The sequence below is a fragment of the Lepus europaeus genome, chromosome 2 (genome assembly GCF_033115175.1).
Source record: "Lepus europaeus isolate LE1 chromosome 2, mLepTim1.pri, whole genome shotgun sequence".
NCBI lineage: Eukaryota > Metazoa > Chordata > Mammalia > Lagomorpha > Leporidae > Lepus > Lepus europaeus.
The window spans coordinates 64,707,486-64,726,677 of record NC_084828.1 but is presented as its reverse complement, the minus strand read 5'-3'; the positions used below and the strand labels follow the sequence as shown (position 1 = coordinate 64,726,677).

General features: G+C 38.4%; 1 protein-coding gene across 1 annotated transcript in view; it reads left to right on the top strand.

Moving 5' to 3' along the window:
- The window catches only part of MORC1 (MORC family CW-type zinc finger 1), a 208,992-nt gene that overhangs the window by 154,514 nt on the left and 35,286 nt on the right, over positions 1 to 19,192 (top strand). Inside the window, exon 20 of the mRNA XM_062180799.1 lies at positions 6,769 to 6,873. Within this exon, the coding sequence (XP_062036783.1) occupies positions 6,769 to 6,873 (105 nt within the window). The remainder of the gene's footprint in view (positions 1 to 6,768; positions 6,874 to 19,192) is intronic.

Here is a 19,192-nt window from a genome sequence, read left to right as displayed (position 1 = left end):
TTGAATACTGAGTGGTTATAGACTATCTCACTTATTTCCATTTTACATCTCTCATAAGCATATGTATATATAAATATAAATTATTTTATCTACCTTGATCATCCAGTTTTACTTCTAATGTCTTTTTTGCAAATTGAATTCACCCTTGGAGGGTAATATGTGCCACCAGCAAAAATACTCAAGAGGTAGGCACTCTGGTGCACCAGTAAAATCACTACTTGGGATGCCAACATCACAAATTCGAGTGCCTGGTTCGAATTCCAGCTACTCCACTTTGATTCAACTTCTGCTAAGGCACATCCTGGGAGGCAGCAGGCAATGGTTCAGGTACCTGAGTTCATGCCACCCACAGGGGAGATGCAGATGAAGTTCCAGGCTCCGGGGTTAACCCTGGCACAGCCTCGGCTTTTGCGAACATTTGGGGAGTGAACCAGAAAATGAAAGAACTCTCTCTCTCTCTCTCCCTCTCTCCCTCTCTCTCTCTCTCTCTCCCTCAGCATCTCTTAGCATTCTCTTTCTCTGTCACTCTGCCTTTCAAATTAATGCATAAAATTAATATATATATTCAGATGAGGTGCCAAAGTCTAAACTCATTTGATGAGCAGTATCTACCAAATTTCCGCCCTGGGTTAAAACCCTGTCTTAGGCATGGTGGGCACAAGATATCATAGGCATGATTCTTTCAGAAGGATTTTGAACAATAGTTACATTATAAAATTCACACATTCATTTGTAAAACCTTTGGAAAATGGTACACAGACTCTTTAGGAAAATCTTTAGTGAAAATGTTCACTTCCTGAGACAATCATTTTTGAGTAACTTTTAAAATATGTGAAATGTATTTCTCTATGATTTTGAAATCTTTGCCTTAAATATTTTCCTGACACGTGAGCCATGGTGAATCTATCTACAATCTACAGAATTTCAATTTTTCTTTTGCCTTGCATTATAAATAATAGTTAAATCTATGGGTTTATCTATTCTGAAAATATTTATTCAAACCTTGCTGTAATCAAAGTGCTTCATGTTTGTAATACAAAGTATTTTTATCACCTTTTTCATCATAGCTCCTTTAATACTGATTTCCTTAAAAACTCATTAGCAGTGCAATTTCAAGCTTTGAAATTTTTAAATTTATTTTGTAGATATCTTGCATGCTCTAAAAACATAATTTGAGTGAGGAGTTGAGAGTTTGCCTAAGTGTTACAAGACATTAGACTCTAAATATAGGAATTTATTTAGAATAGCATGTACACTATCTGTAAAACTACACAAATATGAAGGTGCTTCAGAGGTTCATGGAAAAATGGAATTAAAAGATAATATGGGCAGGAATTTAGCATAGTGGTTAAGATGCCAATTGATATGGCTGCATTTTATATCAGAATCCTTGGGTTCAAGTCCTGGGTATATTCTCGATTTCAGCTTCCTGGGAGCTGGGAGGCAAACATGATTGTACCAGTACTTGGGTCCTTGCCATCCCCATTGGAGACCTGGATGGAGTGAATCATGGCATAGGAAATCTCCCTTTCCATCTCTCTCTCTCTCTGCTTTTCAAATAAGTAAAATATCAATAAATTTTTGAATAGATAATGTGTATATTTTATGGACTTCTGAAGCTATAAATTAACAGTGTATATTCACTTTGTGTAGCTTTACATAAAAAAAAAGATACAAGGATACTCCAGACAGTTTGTGAGAAAAATCAAATTAAAAGATTAAGTTTATTTTGGTGCAAAACAGTTTTTGAAATTTATGCATTCTTTAAATAACATGCATTTTCTGCTAACTTTTGAAGACCCCGTGTGTGTGTGTGTGTGTGTGTGTTTATGTATTTTCTTAAAATGTACTATTTAATATACCAGCTACAGAGGATTCATTCAGTAGTGAACAAACTACTTATGGTTCCTGCCCCCATCAAACTTGAAGTCTTGTGATGGAGACAGACAATACAAAAATTGTACAAACAGATGGGAAAACTGTGACAGTTTTTATGACACAGTAGCAAGGGCAGGTACTTACAATAGAGGTTTTGACTCTATCTGGTGGGACATCTTCCCAGAAAAAGTAGAGAGTAACCTCTTAGGATTGAATTCCAATCAGATTGGCAAAAGGAGAGGAAGAGCAGTTCCAGTCCATGCAAAGTGTGTTTGCTCATAAGAGAGCATGGTGACACCTCGTATTTCAAGAGGACAGCTAAGCTCTGGAAGGAAAGAGGATGTGCTTTGAGATGAATAGAGAGTGACAGGACCATTCAAGTAAGATAGTACTTGATTAGGAGGTTTTATATTTATGCTAAATCCAACGGGAAGCCATTGAAGTTTCAAGCAAGGGAAGTGCAATCACATGTGGAAGACATATCTGCACTCTCATGTTTTTATGCAGCATTATTCACAATAGTACAGGAATCAATCTGAGTGTCTGTCAGTGGGTGAACGAATAAATAGATAAGGAAAAAATAAGGAATAAATAGATAAGGAATCTGTGGTACATATACACAAATATATGTATAAAGAGGGAAATGGATACATGCTGCATATCAACCCTTAGAGAAGGGTTGATATTCTACACTAAGTAGAATAGTGGTTACAACATACTAGGAAAGGTGTGTGTGTGGTGGAGGGGAGAATACCAGAGGTGAAAATGATTAGTTAATGTGTACACAATTGCAGTTTTGTGGATGTTCTAATGTTCTATAGTATAGTAATGTGACAATAGCAGTAAGTTACTATATATTTCAGGTGCTAGTAGAGAAGATTTTCATTGTGCCCAACACAAAGAAATGGGAATGTTTGCGATTTTGGAAATCACAATTCTTCTGGTTTGATTTTTCTCACATTGTATAAATGTGTAGAGATGTTACGCTATGCTCCATAAAATGTAGAAATCTTATGTATCAAATTTAAAAATAAATAAAATAGTACCAATCAGGAAAATGACATAACCAAACTTTCTTTTAGAAAGAATTGCTTTTGACCAACTATGAAAGAAAAGTAGCAGAGAGCAGAATTGTTGGGAAAAGCAGTTTCATTCCTCTTGGTTATGTTAGAACGGACCCTGGGCCTGGGACACTTCCTTACCAAGAGATAAAAAAAGCCTACAGGCTGGGCTGATTGTCTTATTTGGGAATATCTTTCTCTGTTGCAAGCTAAATGCATGCTCCTTTATTCTTCTTAAGTATGTGCTTCACATGACACCTGGTTGACCCTACCACTGTATCTGTTCTACTTGTGGAAGTGATAGGGTATCTCTACTGCAGCATACAAGGGGCATGCATAGCCAGTTGTTCTGTTTTGGCTGCCAGGAGGACCTGATGGACATAAGGGGTAGATGGACACTACTGAAACTGATCTTGTACTGTCTCTTTTCTGTGTAAGGAAAGCATTATTCCCCCCAATGCTTGCCTGCATTGTAGTATTTTTGACAACACTAATATGAAGATATTGTGCAAGAATTATTTACAGCTCTTCCTTGGCATTGATAACTGGTGCACGGCATTCTCTTACCAGTTATGCATCATAAGAGTGGATGAGGGCTAGCTAGGCAGATGCTGTAGTGGTCTAATTGAGAAGTCTTGCTAATGTGGGCTAAGTTGTTGTTGCTGGTGGAGAAGGCTACAGTGCCCTACATTGATACTGTATTGTATATAAGTATTGTATACTGTATTGTATGTAAGGCAAAGCAGAGGGAAGTGGGAAGAATTATTGTAGAATTTCCAGAATTTTCACCTGACTGGATGATGATTATGTACATTAAAACAGTTACTTTGGAGGTAACTGGAGTTGTGGAGAGGAGAATGAGTTCAGCTTACATAGTTTGAGACTTCCAAGAGGACAAGGCAGATAAGAAGTGAGATAGTGTCTAGACTTTAGAAGTGAGGCTTAAGTATGGGATGCAAGCTTGTGAAGTATTTGAATGTCTGGGTGAGAAAGGTTGAAGGGTAAGAAGTAAAGAAGGACTACACAGAGTTGAGGAACTTTAGGGACCTCAGTTGGAGTATAAGTGTGCACAGATGGTTGTGAAGGAATCACCTGAGCAGTAATAGGAGAAACCAGGAATTTGTCATATCTTTAAACCCAAAAGGGAAAAAAGATGATTCAAGGAGAGGTGGTGAATAGGGCTGACTTTTGCTGAAAGGCCAACTCAGCTGGCCCAATACTTAAAAGGTGTCCATTGGCTTAATGACTTGACAGTAAGTAGGATGATTTCAGGAGTAACTTGTTGTTTGAGTAAATATGGTAGAAACAAGGCTAGAGTGGATTGATTAGCAGGTAGATGATGAAGAAATGGATACATGTTGTATATCAGCCCTTAGAGGAGTGAGCTAATTTCACTTCAGAGGACATTCTGTATTGAAGAAAATCTAAAAATTAGGTGGATAAATCAGGAGGCAGTGAAACTGTTTATAAACCCTTGAAAATGAATTTAATCAGATTTTAGTCTGTAACTGAAAGAAATTTTGATATTTGAAGATGCTTTGCAGTAAATGTCTAATCTCCATCCCATTAAAAAACACAATGTTTTTTCTTACCTGGCAGAGAAGATACAGTAAATGTAATTTCTTTTAATATTAGGCTAAGCAGCATGGAATTAGGTAGGTAGATATGCTCTGAGTAAATCTGATCATGCATTTCAAAAGCTTGGTAAAATGGCTTTGGAATTAGTTAATATTTTAGCTTACACTTGCATGTACCACAGTTTTGCAGTATGAAGACAAGTAACTGAACAGGTGACTGCTCTTAGAGAATTTTTTTATCATGCCCCTGGCTTTTTTAGAAGTGTTCAGTTAACTTATCTTTTTTTTTTTTTTAAAGATTTATTTATTTATTTGAAAGAGTTACGTAGAGAGAAGAGAGGCAGAGATAGAGAGAGAGTGGTCTTCCATCCTATGGTTCACTCTCCAGGTGGCCGCAATGGCTGGAGCTGTGCCGACCCAAAGCTAGGAGCCAGGAGCCTCTTCCAGGTCTCCCACGCAGGTGCAGGGGCCCAAGGACTTGGGCCATCTTGGACTGCTTTCCAAGGCCATATCAGAGAGCTGGATTAGAAGTGGAGCAGCTGGGACTAGAACCAGTGCCCATATGGGATGCCGGCACTTCAGGCCAGGGCATTAACCTGTTGTGCCACAGCGCTGGCCCCATATCTTTTTTTTTTTTTTTTTAGATTTATTTATTTATTTGGAAGGCAGAGTTACAGAGAGGTAGAGGCAGAGAAAGAGAGAGAGAGGTCTTCCATCTGCTGGTTCATTCCCCAGTTGGATGCAATGGCTGGAGCTGGGCCAATCGAAAGCCTAGAGTCCAGAGCTTCCTCTAGGTCTTCCATGCAGGTGCACGCACAAGAACTTGGGCCATCTTCTACTGCTTTCCCAGGCCATAGCAGAGAGCTGGATCAGAAGTGGAGCAGCCGGGACTCGAACTGGTGCCCATATGGGATTCTGGCACTGCAGGCGGAAGCTTTACCTGCTAGGTCACAGCACCAGTCTGTAGTTAATTTATCTTAGACAACTTCTTCCATTATTTCCTGAAAATAGAGCTCCCCATGATAATAACACGTTTTTTTGATTTATATTTTTGCCTCTGTGACTCTTTGCATTTTACATTAACATCCTTTATTAATTCATTTCACTCAACAAACATGTGTTAAGTGTTTACTCTGGGTCAGGTGCTGAGGCCCAAGTGTTAAGATGACATTGCCTTAGTCCCCAAAAAGCTAAGAATCTACCCCTAGCCACTTCAATTAATGGAGACCCATTCCTGTATCATAGATTTCTCATTCTTGTGTCTTCCCACCTTTACAAGTATGAGACCATGTTTTCAAAACCACACAGCACACATCCCACACAATCTAATGTATGTCTGGTGTCTATTGATTAATAACCATATAGTAAGAAAAATCTATCTTAGATGATTTGTAATTTCTCCTCGGCAACGTCTACTTAAGATTGAAGAACAATGTTCCTATCCATATGAGACATTATTTATTGATTATTTGGACAATAATTCATTCAGAATCTGCAAAAGCTGTAATCTCCATCTTCTCCACAGGGAAAACCTTCCAAGACTGCCATGGATATCTGAAGTCACAGATAGTACCAAATTGTGTGTTCAGTCACTGTGAAACCACAGCAGTCAGTCTGATACCTGAGATGGCTGCTGACTAACGAGTGTATGCTGTATACAGCATCCACAGAGTGGATAAGGGCCGACTCATATCCTGGGTAGATGGAGCAGTAGGACACAGTGTTTCATCATGCTATTCAGAATGGACACAATTTGAAAATTAAGACAGTCTATTCCTAGAATTTTCTAGTTAATATTTTTGGGATATGGGACTCTAAAATGAAAGAGCAGATAAGGGAAGGGACCACCATTCTGCAGGCCTTTTGATTCAGTATTGCACATCATAGTGCTCATTCATAGTGTTTACCGCTCATTCGTACTTAATTTTCTTTGTCATTTACTTTCTTTTTTTCTTTTTGGATGTTCTGTTATTTTAAAAGGTTTATATACTTTTTATTGTTTATTCCTCTTTATTTACATTTTTGCTAATATAAAAAGATGATGTTCCTTTTTATTGCCGCGCATTGTTATTTAACTTTCCATGTGTTGATCTAAGTCACATACTTCATAAGGGCAAAGATCAGAAATTTGATTTTCACTATACCCTATGGAAGTGTGTGGTTAATAGGGGCTGAATAAAGTAAAGAGTAAAAGTGGTTTAATGTTGATTACTACTGATCCCTGTACATTTCTTGTTAATACCTTGTTACAGGCCTCTTTGTGGGGAATGAAAAGGAAGCGGCGACTAAACATTGTAAAGAAATGTAAAGTGCTGACGGAAGTTGAAGCCAGCACCAACGATCCAGATGTAATTCTGGTGAGATGAGCTCTGCAGACTAAATGATATCTTGAGATTTATTCACCTTCATACAGATTACAGGAAACACAGGTGTCTCAAGGTCACTGAAACTTTAGTTGAATAACCTAGTTTTTTTTTTTTTTTTTTTTTTTTTTAAGAAAAACAAGACTCAGAAAATTTAGTTACCTTCTCAGGGCTACATAAAATAGAACAGATATAACTGGAACTTAGACTTCCTGACCCCTAGTACTTGTGCCCTTTTCATGTTAGTTATCATGGAAATATATATGTAAGTACATAAAATTATGTACATATAACCTAGACTGCAGGCCTAACTCTGAAGCATCTGAACTTTCCTATAATTCATAATAAAAATTCTCACTAGAAAGTGTAATTCTGAGTTGATGTATAGTAGGCCACTGCCAAAGACCTGTTAAGAAAAGTCTATTCATCAAACAAGGGTATGCTTTCCACTTACGTAAGGTATCCGTGATTTTAACCTGATAGTTTCTGTCAGAGATTTACATATCTGAATCCTACAGTCACTTTGTCTTCACCAAGCCTAGAGTCAAAATCCTTTGTTGTTTAGCAAGGACTGACTCGATGACTGACCATATGCATAGGAATTCATTTGTCAAGTTGAGTTAAATACTTATCCATTATGCTACATTGTGTCCTTTGTATAATTAAAAAATGTTAGAAGTTTTCTTAGAACTTAGAACCTAATGTCAGGAAAAATTTGGTATTTTCTTTTATAGCAGTACAATTTTTGTCACTCATTACAATTCTCTTTTTACCTTGTTTACAGTGGTATTATAGTTACAGTTCATGCTACATAAGAGTAACTACAGTAACCTAAATAGAGGTTGATATTTTTGATTTGATAATCTAAGTGACAGTGTTTAGAAAAAAGCCTGATCTCATTTTACATTTCCATAGGGAAGGTACCCCAATATGCTATTTAAAATTGTGGATTAGATTTAAATTATATGTGAACCAATGAGCATATAATTTCTTCCTTTTTTCCCAGAAACCTTTTATTTAAGGTATACAACTTCATGCATCTCATAAATATAAATTTAGGAACATAGTGATTCTTCCCACTCTACTCTCCTTCCCACCTGCACTCTCACCCTTCTTCCTCCTCCCTCTCCTATTCCCATTCTTATTTTTTGCTAAGATCTATTTTCAGTTAACTTTATACACATAAGATTAATCCTACACTAAGTACAGAGTTCAACAGATAGTATTAAAAAAACCCTGTACTTCAACAGTCAAGACAAGGGCTGTGCAAAATCATCACATCTTTTTTGAACTGTTAATTTTACTTCCATAGATTACCTTTTAGGTGTTCTATAGTTACCACAAATCAGGGAGAACACATGATATTTGTCTTCTTGGAACTGGCTTATTTCACTAAGTAAAAAGTTTTCCAGTTACATTTATTCTGTTTTAAATGACAGGATTTCATTTTTTCCCACTGTGTAGTATTCCATGGTGTACATACTCCGTAATTTCTTTATCAAGTCATTAATTTATGGCCCTTTGGGTTGATTCCATATCTCAGCTATTGTGAATTGAGCTGCAGTAAACATGGGGATACAGTTAACTCTTTCATGTGCTGATTTTATTTCCTTTGGGTAAATTACTAGGAGTGGGATGGCTGCATAATACGGTAGGTCTATATTCAGATTTCTGAAGTATCTCCATACTGTCTTCCACAGTGGCTGCACCGGTTTACATTCTCACCAACAGTGGATTAGGGTACCTTTTTCTCCAGATTCTCACCAGTATTTGTTGTTTGTTGATAATTTTTATGGAAGTCATTCTGATGGGGGTGAGGTGAAACTTCATTGTGGTTTTGATTTGCATTCCCATTATGGCTAGTAATCCTGAGCATTTGTGTATGTCTGTTGGCCATTTGGATCTCCTCTTTTGAAAAATGCCTGTATGTCCTTTGCCCATTTACTTTTTTTTAAACTTTTATTTAATGAATATAAATTTCCAAAGTACAGCTTATGGATTACAATGGCTTCCCCCCCCCCAAACTTCCCTCCCACCCGCAACCCTCCCCTTTCCCGCTCCCTCTCCCCTTCCATTCACATCAAGATTCATTTTCAATTCTCTTTATATACAGAAAATCAATTTAGTATATATTAAGCAAAGATTTCAACAGTTTCCACCCATATAGCAACACAAAGTGAAAAAATACTGTTGGAGTACTAGTTATAGCATTAAATCACAATGTACAGCACATTAAAGACAGAGATACTACATGATATTTTAAAAAAATTAATTAATTTTCTATGCAATTTCCAATTTAACACCAGGTTTTTTTTTTTTCATTTTCAAATATCTTTATATACAGAAGATCAATTCTGTATATACTAAGTAAAGATTTCATCAGTTTGCACACACAGAAACACAAAGTGTAAAAATACTGTATTAATACTAGTTATAGCGTCACTTCACATTAGACAACACATTAAGGACAGATCCCACATGAGATGTAAGTACACAGTGACTCCTGTTGTTGACTTAACAATTTGACACTCTTGTTTATGGTGTCAGTAATCTCCCTAGGCTCTAGTCATGAGTTGCCAAGGCTATGGAAGCCTTTTGAGTTTGCCGGCTTTGATCTTATTCCGCTAGGGTCATAGTCAAAGTGGAAGTTCTCTCCTCCCTTCAGAGAAAGGTACTTCCTTCTTTGATGACCTGTTCTTTCCACTGGGATCTCACTCGCAGAGATCTTTCATTTAGGTCTTCTTCTTCTTCTTCTTTTTTTTTTTCCAGGGTGTCTTGGCTTTCCATACCTACAATACTCTCATGGGCTCTTCAGCCAGATCCAGATGCCTGAAGGGCTGATTCTGAGGCCAGAGTACTATTTAGGACATCTGCCATTCTATGAGTCTGCTGTGTATCCCGCTTCCCATGTTGGATCTTTCTCTCCCTTTTTGATTCTGTCAGTTAGTATTAGCAGACACTAGTCTTGTTTGTGTGATCCCTTTGACTCTTAGACCTATCAGTGTGATCAATTGTGAACTGAAATTGATCACTTGGACTAGTGCGATGGCATTGGTGCATGCCACCTTGATGGGATTGTATTGGAATTCCCTTCCTTTGCCCATTTACTAACTGGATTGTTTGTTTTGTTGTTGAGTTTCTTGAACTCTTTATAAATTCTGGATATTAATCCTTTATTAGTTGCATAGTTTGCAAATAATTTCTTCCATTCTGTTGCTGGGGTCCTGTGTTGTGTTTGCTCATCCAGACCCTCCATATAGATCCACAGCATTCTTCTAACTTGCGTGAAATTTCCACTTCACTTTCCCCCTTAACTCTTCTCTGAGATTGCACTCTCTCCACTTTTTTTTAAAACTATTTTCCCCTGGACTAGAGCAATAAGCTCCCTATCCTGCCATTTTCAGCTTATAATTTCTTCTAACTTTAATTTAGTTTATATGCTTACTAAGAAAAGTTTTGTCATAAGGGTCATAGAATGACCATAATGAAACTTTTGTTTTTATAATTTTTCATTATGGGAAATTTCAAATGTGATACACTCAGTGGTGCCTTTTCCCCAACTCCAATTGTTATTAACCCATGGTCAGTCATTTTTCATCTTCCTACCTCGATTACTCCCAGGCATCACATCATTTCATCCATAAGTTATAGTTGTTTTAAGAATGATTGAAAGGATGTTGAAAAGGTCTAAGATGATTTTTTGTAAATAGGATAGAAAAAAACTTTAATCCAGGCTGTAAAGAATATAAACACTGAAACATTTTCAGAAGGAAAATGGTCAACATTTAATCAGGGGCTAGAAAGATGGAATTGCAGCCAGTGTTGTAAATAATGCCACTGCTTTTTATCTCTTTGAAGCAAAGTTTGGTATACCTGTAAATATTACTAGTCACTGTTTGCTTTGCAGACTCTTCAAAGTCTTTGTGTGTTTTTCATGTAACCATTAGTTTGTCACCTCTCTAAGGAAATGCTTTTCCATGAATTAGATGTGACATTTATATTAAAAATATTGTTGTCTTTTTATGTAATATCTCTCAGGTTCTTACTTTACTTTTATATGCATATGGTATGAATTATTTGTGCTTCTGTGAACATAGCAGGAAGCCTGTTTTCAAACTTATGGTGCCTAATTAACTTGATGAATATGCATAATCCAGAGATGCACAGTAATTTCTCTATTGGGCTGTAGCTGCAATAATTCAGGTAGGAGATAATTGCTTCTGAATGTTTGTCTGTCTTTATTCTCCTAAACTAAGAAATTAAAAGAAGATTCTGCTTAACCTCTGACTCCTTCCCAGTTGCCTTCCAATTATAGCACACAAGAGTGCTGGGCCTGCACTCATGCTTGGATTTTGACTTGGTGCCTGTTAAATTTAAAGCAGGAAGGTACTCAGTGCTGGTGGTGATGCAGGAGATTGTCATTTGGGAAGAACAATTAGCCACCGCACAGGACGCCTTCTCCTGAACCTCCCAAGGTGGCATTTACTGTTTTGGTGAATTTACTGAATGTGGGATCCAGGGCCTTATTTTTGGTTGTAATAGACTCAGAAATGCTATGTGTTCAGGACATGGAAGAAAATCTATCTCACAGGGATGATTTATCCTTATTCAAATTCATGATACTGTTGTTTAGTAGCATAATGATAGTTTAGTCATTTAAGATAAAGTCAGCATCAGTTAAACTGGAAAGCACCTTTATTTCTGCCTATTGCTTGGGCTAGCAAATTATAGCCCAACAGCCACTGGTAAGCTAGGTACCTGAATATTTAAATGCTTTCCACTCAGACAGACTGTTGTGTCCACCTTCCCAACAGGGATGAGTAGGATGATGTTACCCATGCATCTGTAACATTAAAAGAGCACTGGCTTAGGGATCCCTGCCATACAGCTGTGTTTTCTATTTTTTCAGGAGAACAACTCCCTTCTGACAGGCACGTTGTTTTATTTTGCTATGCTAATAATGTCAGTCTGCTTTTGTAAAGGATTTTTTTTTTTCATATGAGGATACTTTATTTCTCTCTTGAGTTTTCAGCCACAGCTCCTTCATTCTGGCTCTTACACTGACAGTTGTGTGATTTCAAGTGAAATGTTAATATAATTGTAAAGTGCTGATTAGTTTTCAGATTTATATTTAATGTTGCCAGCCATATGATCACTTATACTCCAATATCAGCTCACTTGTGTGGCTCAGCGTTAGAACAGTTTGATCTGTTTTTCTAACTTCTACCTCCTACTCTCCCCCAAAGTTCTTTGATCTTCCTATTACTTTTACACCAAGGCCTGTGATCTATTATAGCTATTTTTAAAAGTCATATTCTTTTGTTTCTTCTTTTCCAGTGGGATAATCTTTGTTTTCTACATAATGCATCACACTTAATGTGCCCCCAAGCCATTCAAGTGGTGTTGGGCCTGATTTGACCTTATTTCCATTTGCTTCTGGTCATATCCATTGTTAGTGTCACTTCCATGGCATTTTTCCTGTTTGATATTAATTTATACTTGCCCTTTTAGCCTGTGTAGGTCATTCATTTTCAAAGACCATACAGTGAGAATAGAATGTTCTTGGTAAGACTTTGCACATGATTTAGAGATGTGAAAGTTTCCAACAGAGATTCAGTTAAAGCTCCAGGCATTTTCTAGAGATTAAAAAAGTGTCATGAAAATAATGGGATTTTTTTTTTTTTTACAAAAGACATCTTAATCCTTTTCAAAATGCCCTAGATAGCCTCTCAGTTGGACCTTTGGAGACATTTGGTTTGGGACTGTCAGTCTGTACTACAGCAAATTTCTTCATTATTTTTCACAGTCTTGTTAGTATAGCGACATTTCTTGCTGCCGTGTGAACCAATCTAGTGTGATCCAAATTTATTATCTCTGACCTTGTAAAACTGGATTGTCCTGAAATTCGTGTGTGTGTGTCTGTGTTGGAAGGGGTAGACAGGTCTGCTTTAGTGAAGTTATTAGTCTTTTCTCTTTCCATGTGGCCATGATGAAGTTCAGGTACTGTGTTTTCCAGGTATCATCTCACCCAAAACTTAAAAACCTGAGGGCTCAGTATTCTTTCCTTCCCTGTTTGGCAACTGAGGAAAGTAAAACTTGCAAAGTGACACAGTTACGTTTCTTTGAACCCTGGATGTTTGACATAAACTCCCACTTTCTTAACCACGCCTCGTTATGACTGCCACCTTTCATCTGTCACCTCCATCAATTCAAACAGCCCCTTCTACTGAGGCCAATTGATGTGCACAAATATGCTTTACTCGGGCATAAGAATTTCAAGATACACATATGTACAAAGGGTCTACAAAAAGTTCATGGAAAGGGGCTGGCGCCGTGGTGCAGTTGGTTAATCCCCCGCCTGCAGCACCAGGATCCCATATGGGCATCTGTTCTAGTCTGCTCCTCTTCCAATAGAGCTCTCTGCTGTGGCCTGGGAAAGCAGTAGAAGATGGCCCAAGTCCTTGGGCCCCTGCACCTGCATGGGAGACTCGGAAGAAGCTCCTGGCTCCTGGCTTCGGATTGGCTGTTACGGCCATTTGGGGAGTGAACTGGAAGATGGAAGACCTTTCTCTCTGTCTCTCCCTCTCACTGTGTTTAACTCTACCTCTCAAATAAATACATAAAATCTTAAAAAATGTTTATAAAAGCTCATGGAGAATATGTATTTTGAAAAAATTATGCATGGCTTTCAAAAATTTTGTGCACCAAAATAAACATTGTTTAATCCAATTTTCCAAAAAGCTTTTCAAGTTCCCTCATATTACCTTAACTGAAATTAAGTGTTTTGCCTTAGCCAGGCTTCCAAAGTTCCATAGACGGGCATTTCTAGCCAAGAATCTTAAATACATCTTAAAAGATCAATGTATTAGCCCTTTCTTGCCCAGATTAAACTAACTTTTCTTTGTCTTATAACGCCTGTTTTCAACCATAAGTCTTCTTTAAACATTTTCATTTATCTCCACTTTATTTATTTATTTTTTTGACAGGCAGAGTGGACAGTGAGAGAGAGAGAGACAGAGAGAAAGGTCTTCCTTTGCCGTTGGTTCACCCTCCAATGGCCGCCACAGCCGGTGCACTGCGGCCGGTGCACCGCGCTGATCCGATGGCAGGAGCCAGGTGCTTCTCCTGGTCTCCCATGGGGTGTAGGGCCCAGCACTTGGGCCATCCTCCACTGCACTCCGGGCCATAGCAGAGAGCTGGCCTGGAAGAGGGGCAACCAGGACAGAATCCGGTGCCCCGACTGGGACTAGAACCCGGTGTGCCGGCGCCGCAAGGCGGACGATTAGCCTATTGAGCCACGGCGCCGGCCCTATTTCCACTTTATTTGAAAGGTACATACACATGCATGCACAGGAACAAATCTCTCCCCCACCCCTTTGTACACACACAGAAATCAACAACTAATTTGCTCCCAAAATGCCATCAATATGCAGGGCTGGACCAGGCAGAAACCAAGAGCCTGGAACTGAATCCAGGTCTCCCACATGGTGGCAGGACCTCAAGCTCTTGAGCCATCATCTGTTGCCCCCAAGTTGCACATTAGCAAGAAGCTAAATCGGGGGGCCGGCGCCATGGCTCACTTGGTTAATCCTCCACCTGCGGCACCAGTCTCCCATATGGGCGCCGGGTTCTAGTCCGGGCTGCTCCTCTTCCAGTCCAGCTCTCTGCTGTGGCCCAGGAGGGCAGTGGAAGATGGCACCTGCATGGGAGACCAGGAGGGGGCACCTGGCTCCTGGCTTCAGATCGGAGCAGCACCAGTCGCGGCACCCATTTGGGAAGTAAGCCAACGGAAGGAAGACCTTTCTCTCTGTCTCTCTCTAACTGTCTATAACTCTTACCTGTCAATAAATTAAAAAAAAAAAAAAAAGAAGCTAAATCAGAAGCAGAATAAGCAGAGTAGCCAGGACTCAAACTAGCATTCCTATATGGGATGAGGGTATTCCAAGCGCTGTGCCATGCACCCATGCCATCCATTTTAAATCTTAACTATATAGTGCATTTCTTTTCTGTTTAAGACCCGACTCTTCTCCTCCTTGTCAAGCTAGAATCCCATGATAGTCATCAGGAATATTCCTCCTAGTAGTCACTAATCCTGGCTTCTGGAAAAGAAAGTCTTTTCCTTGTCCAGGTCATCATTCTAGTAATGCAATCAACTGTTGTGCTCATAACCTTTTGCACAACTATTTCCATGAGCTGGTATCATTTTCCATTTGGCCTCCAGAAAACATCTTGTAAGTTCTTGTTTTCCATGCTCATCACAGTATCCTGCTCTCTCTTGCTAAGAATACTTGATATTCTGCACTATTTTCTGTCTCAGTCATTTCCAAATCTGTGTGTAAAGTTCAGATTTGTCTTTGTTAATTCTAGATGGGTAAGCAGTGGAAATTCTTCTGTTGCTTCTTATATAGGTGTGCCAGCCTTGGTCAGGAGGGTCAGTGTCTGGGTAAATGTTGCTATAGTTCTGCTGCTACTGGAGTTCCTGTGAGACTGTGTAATTAAGGGTTTGTCTAAGTTCAGTTAAAACCCCTGTGCACTGCTATGTGATAAATTGGTAGTGCAACTTTACTCTAGGCAACAGTTTGGCATATGAGCTTCATACCACCCAAGAAATGTGCCCTTCCAAAGTGATATAGTCTGACTAGTTGTTACTGTACTTACACTTAATAGAATCAATAAAAATGAAAATTAAGCAATAGGACTAAATTACTAAGCATTTTATCAAAGAAGTAAGCAATATTCATTCTAGTTATATCACCAGATGAGAAATATGGATCAACTGTACAGACTAAACATCCTAAGGGATCTGTTCTGAAAGGCAACTGAGAAAATTAAGTTGCCAGACCATGACAGATGGATGGGAAAGCAAATGGTCAATTTGAAGGAAACTCAATTTGAGGAGACTGAAGTTGAGAAGTTGTGCAGGAATGACTTGTTGAGATCTAAGACAGAATGATGAAAGCACTTGTTATTACATCTGCATACTTCTATTCACCTTGGTGGAAGAACACATATTCCACATTGATTTTGTACAATTTTTCCATTTGTAAAATGAAACAATTACCTTTTTCCTAAATATTGACCATTGTTGTTTTTTGTATTTCATTATAATAGTCTTTTTGGTGCTATTCTGAGTCATCAGAGTCAAATTCAAATTTCTAAAACATGAAAGCATATCTTTGATGTGGTTGTTTAAGGTTTTATTAGATCTGCTTGTTCAATAACCAGGGTCCATACAGCCTTTTTGATTAAACTGACTTTAGCCCTTTTGTCCTCTGTAGCCATTTTGTTCGTATTTATTCATGTGTTCATTTTGACTTGTAAGAAGTCTCAAGAACAGAAAAGCAGAGGAATTTTTTTTTTCATTATCCAAATCTGTAGACATTTTTACAAACTTGATGACCAGATCACCATTAGCAGGAATATTTTAAGTTTGGCAGTGGAGTCTCTGGTATTTACTATGAAAGATACAACCTTTGATGCTTAGCACAGAGTGTGGTGCTTTGTGGAGCTCAAGAAAGGAATGTGACTAAAGGAATGAACAGTCAGTTCTTCACCAGTTGCACCTGATTAGCTGTTTGGGGCATGTTTTGAAAGAGGCTTATTCCAACTCAGAGAAGGAATCAGAGTATTCTAGGATCATTGACATGGCCTCCAAAATCAGTTACAAAACCAAAGAACATCTCAAAGAACTTATGGGTTCCAAAACTTAGATTTCTGCTTTGTGGTGGCCAAAAACCAAGCAAGCCACAACAACAACAAAAAAGCAACTACAAGTGTCTTGTTTAAGCATTAGTATTATATGACATTGAGAATGAAAATGTGAATAAGTAACCTAAATGTAGGTTTTAAATAAAAATAACTAAAGCAGATGATCTGCACAGCCAGTCTGTAAATTGGCTGCTTTCACCTCAAATACACATCATTTTTCTGACTCCTAACAGAATTTTTTTTTAACTTTTATTTAATGAATATAAATTTCCAGTGTACAGCTTATGGATTACAATGGCTTCCCCCTCCCATAACTTCCCTCCCACCCACAACCCTCCCCTCTCCCGCTCCCTCTCCCCTTCCATTTGCATCAAGATTCATTTTCAATTCTCTTTATATACAGAAGATCAATTTAGTATAAAGATTTCAACAGTTTGCACCCACATAGCAACACAAAGTGAAACATACTGTTGGAGTACTAGTTATAGCATTAAATAAAAATGTACAGCACGTTAAGGACAGAGATCCCACATGAGGAGCAAGTGCACAGTGGCTCCTGTCAGAATTTTTTTAATAGGAAAGCTCATTGATACTGCAATAACATAATTTCAAATTATTGAAGTTGCCTTAGTTTTAAAAGCAGGATATTTATTGGTCAACTTTACTGTTTGATGATGCTATCACTGTTTCTTTATGAATCTGTATAATGCTGTCATCATTACTAACAGTACTAGAAATTGCCAGAAATTTCACTGGCAATCAGTTATTTTTTTAAAACTTTTATTTAATAAATATAAATTTCTAAAGTACAGCTTTTGGATTACAGTAGTTTTTCTCCCCATAACTTCCCCTCCCACCTGCAACCCTCCCATCTCCTGCTCCCTCTCTCATTCCATTCACATCAAGATTCATTTTCAATTATCTTTATGTACATAAGATCAATTTAGTATATATTAAGTAAAGATTTCAACAGTTTGCACCCACACAGAAACACAAAGTGTAAAGTACTTGAGTACTAGTTATAGCATTAATTTACATTGTACAACACATTAAGGACAGAAATCCTACATGGGGAATAAGTGCACAGTGACTCCTGTTGTTGACTTAACAACTGACACTCTTGTTTATGGCGTCAGTAATCACCCGAGGCTTTTGTCATGAGTTGCCAAAGCTATGGGAGCTTTTGAGTTCGCCAACTCCGATCTTATTTAGAATTGGCAATCAGTTATTAAGATACAAACCAGAGCTTACACAGGAGCTTTGGAAGAAAATTGTTTATCCTTACCGTCTACAATATCATTCATCTACTATCCAGCATACTTACAGATAGACAGAAAAATAAAAAGGAAAATCTTGTGGGTGACTTGACGTGAATCTAAATATTCAAGAACCAGTGTGTAAACTACCAGCAGCTATGAGCCAAATAGTCAAGACACATTTATTGAACTACCATAACAAAGATGATAAATGACACCCCAAAAATAATGACCCTTATCCTGAAGAAACAGGAAAATTTGATAATTCCTTAAAACCATGAAGCAGCAGTATGTTATAGAGCACATTCTGCTCACTGATGGACTGACTCAGGTTCAAATTCAAACCTACGTGCTGGTTATCAATTGTATTCACTTCTGTTTTCTTATATATAAAATAGAAATAACAATATCACCTACTCTTAAGGTTGTTTTATTTATTTATTTATTTTTTTTTTTATTTTTAATTTTTTTTGGACAGGCAGAGTGGACAGTGAGAGAGAGAGAGACAGAGAGAAAGGTCTTCCTTTTTGCCGTTGGTTCACCCTCCAATGGCTGCTACGGCCGGCACATTGCGCTGATCCGAAGCCAGGAGCCAGGTGCTTCTCCTGGTCTCCCATGTGGGTGCAGGGCCCAAGGACTTGGGCCATCCTCCACTGCCTTCCTGGGCCATAGCAGAGAGCTGGCCTGGAAGAGGGGCAACTGGGACAGAATCTGGCGCCCCGACCGGGACTAGAACCCGGTGTGCCGGCGCCGCAAGGTGGAGGATTAGCCTGTTAAGCCATGGCGCCAGCCTTAAGGTTGTTTTAATGTGATTCTTTGTTATAGAATGAAAATAATTATGTGTGTTATCAAAAATTTTGTAATTTAAAAGAAGGCAAATTAAACCTTTATTCTATAATGAAAATTGAGAAAATAAAATTGCTTTGAAGAAGAAGAGAGAGAGAGAGAGCTAAAGAATAAACTTGTGTGGGTAATGGGAACAAGGTAATCCCCAAAGAAGGAAACATGGAGCTGCCTGGAGCTGCAGAACTGAGGCCACATTGGGCAGCAGGGGGCAGGCGTGAGGTGCAGAGTCAGCTAGCCCAGCATTAAAATCTGTGTGCTCTTTAATGCTTGGTAGAGTTCCACTTGTTTTGGGAAGTTGAAACTGGTTTTGAGTTTTGCTTTGAAGTGTTACGGGAAGAATCAAGACTGCTATAGGATCATAGTCTTATCTGGATCACACAGATAAGATGCTGAGCTATTAACAATAGTAACTTTAAAAAGAATGGTATTAATAGGGCTGGGCATTTGGTCAGTGGTTAAGATACCACTTGGAGTGCCTGTAACTCATATTAGGATGCTTGAAT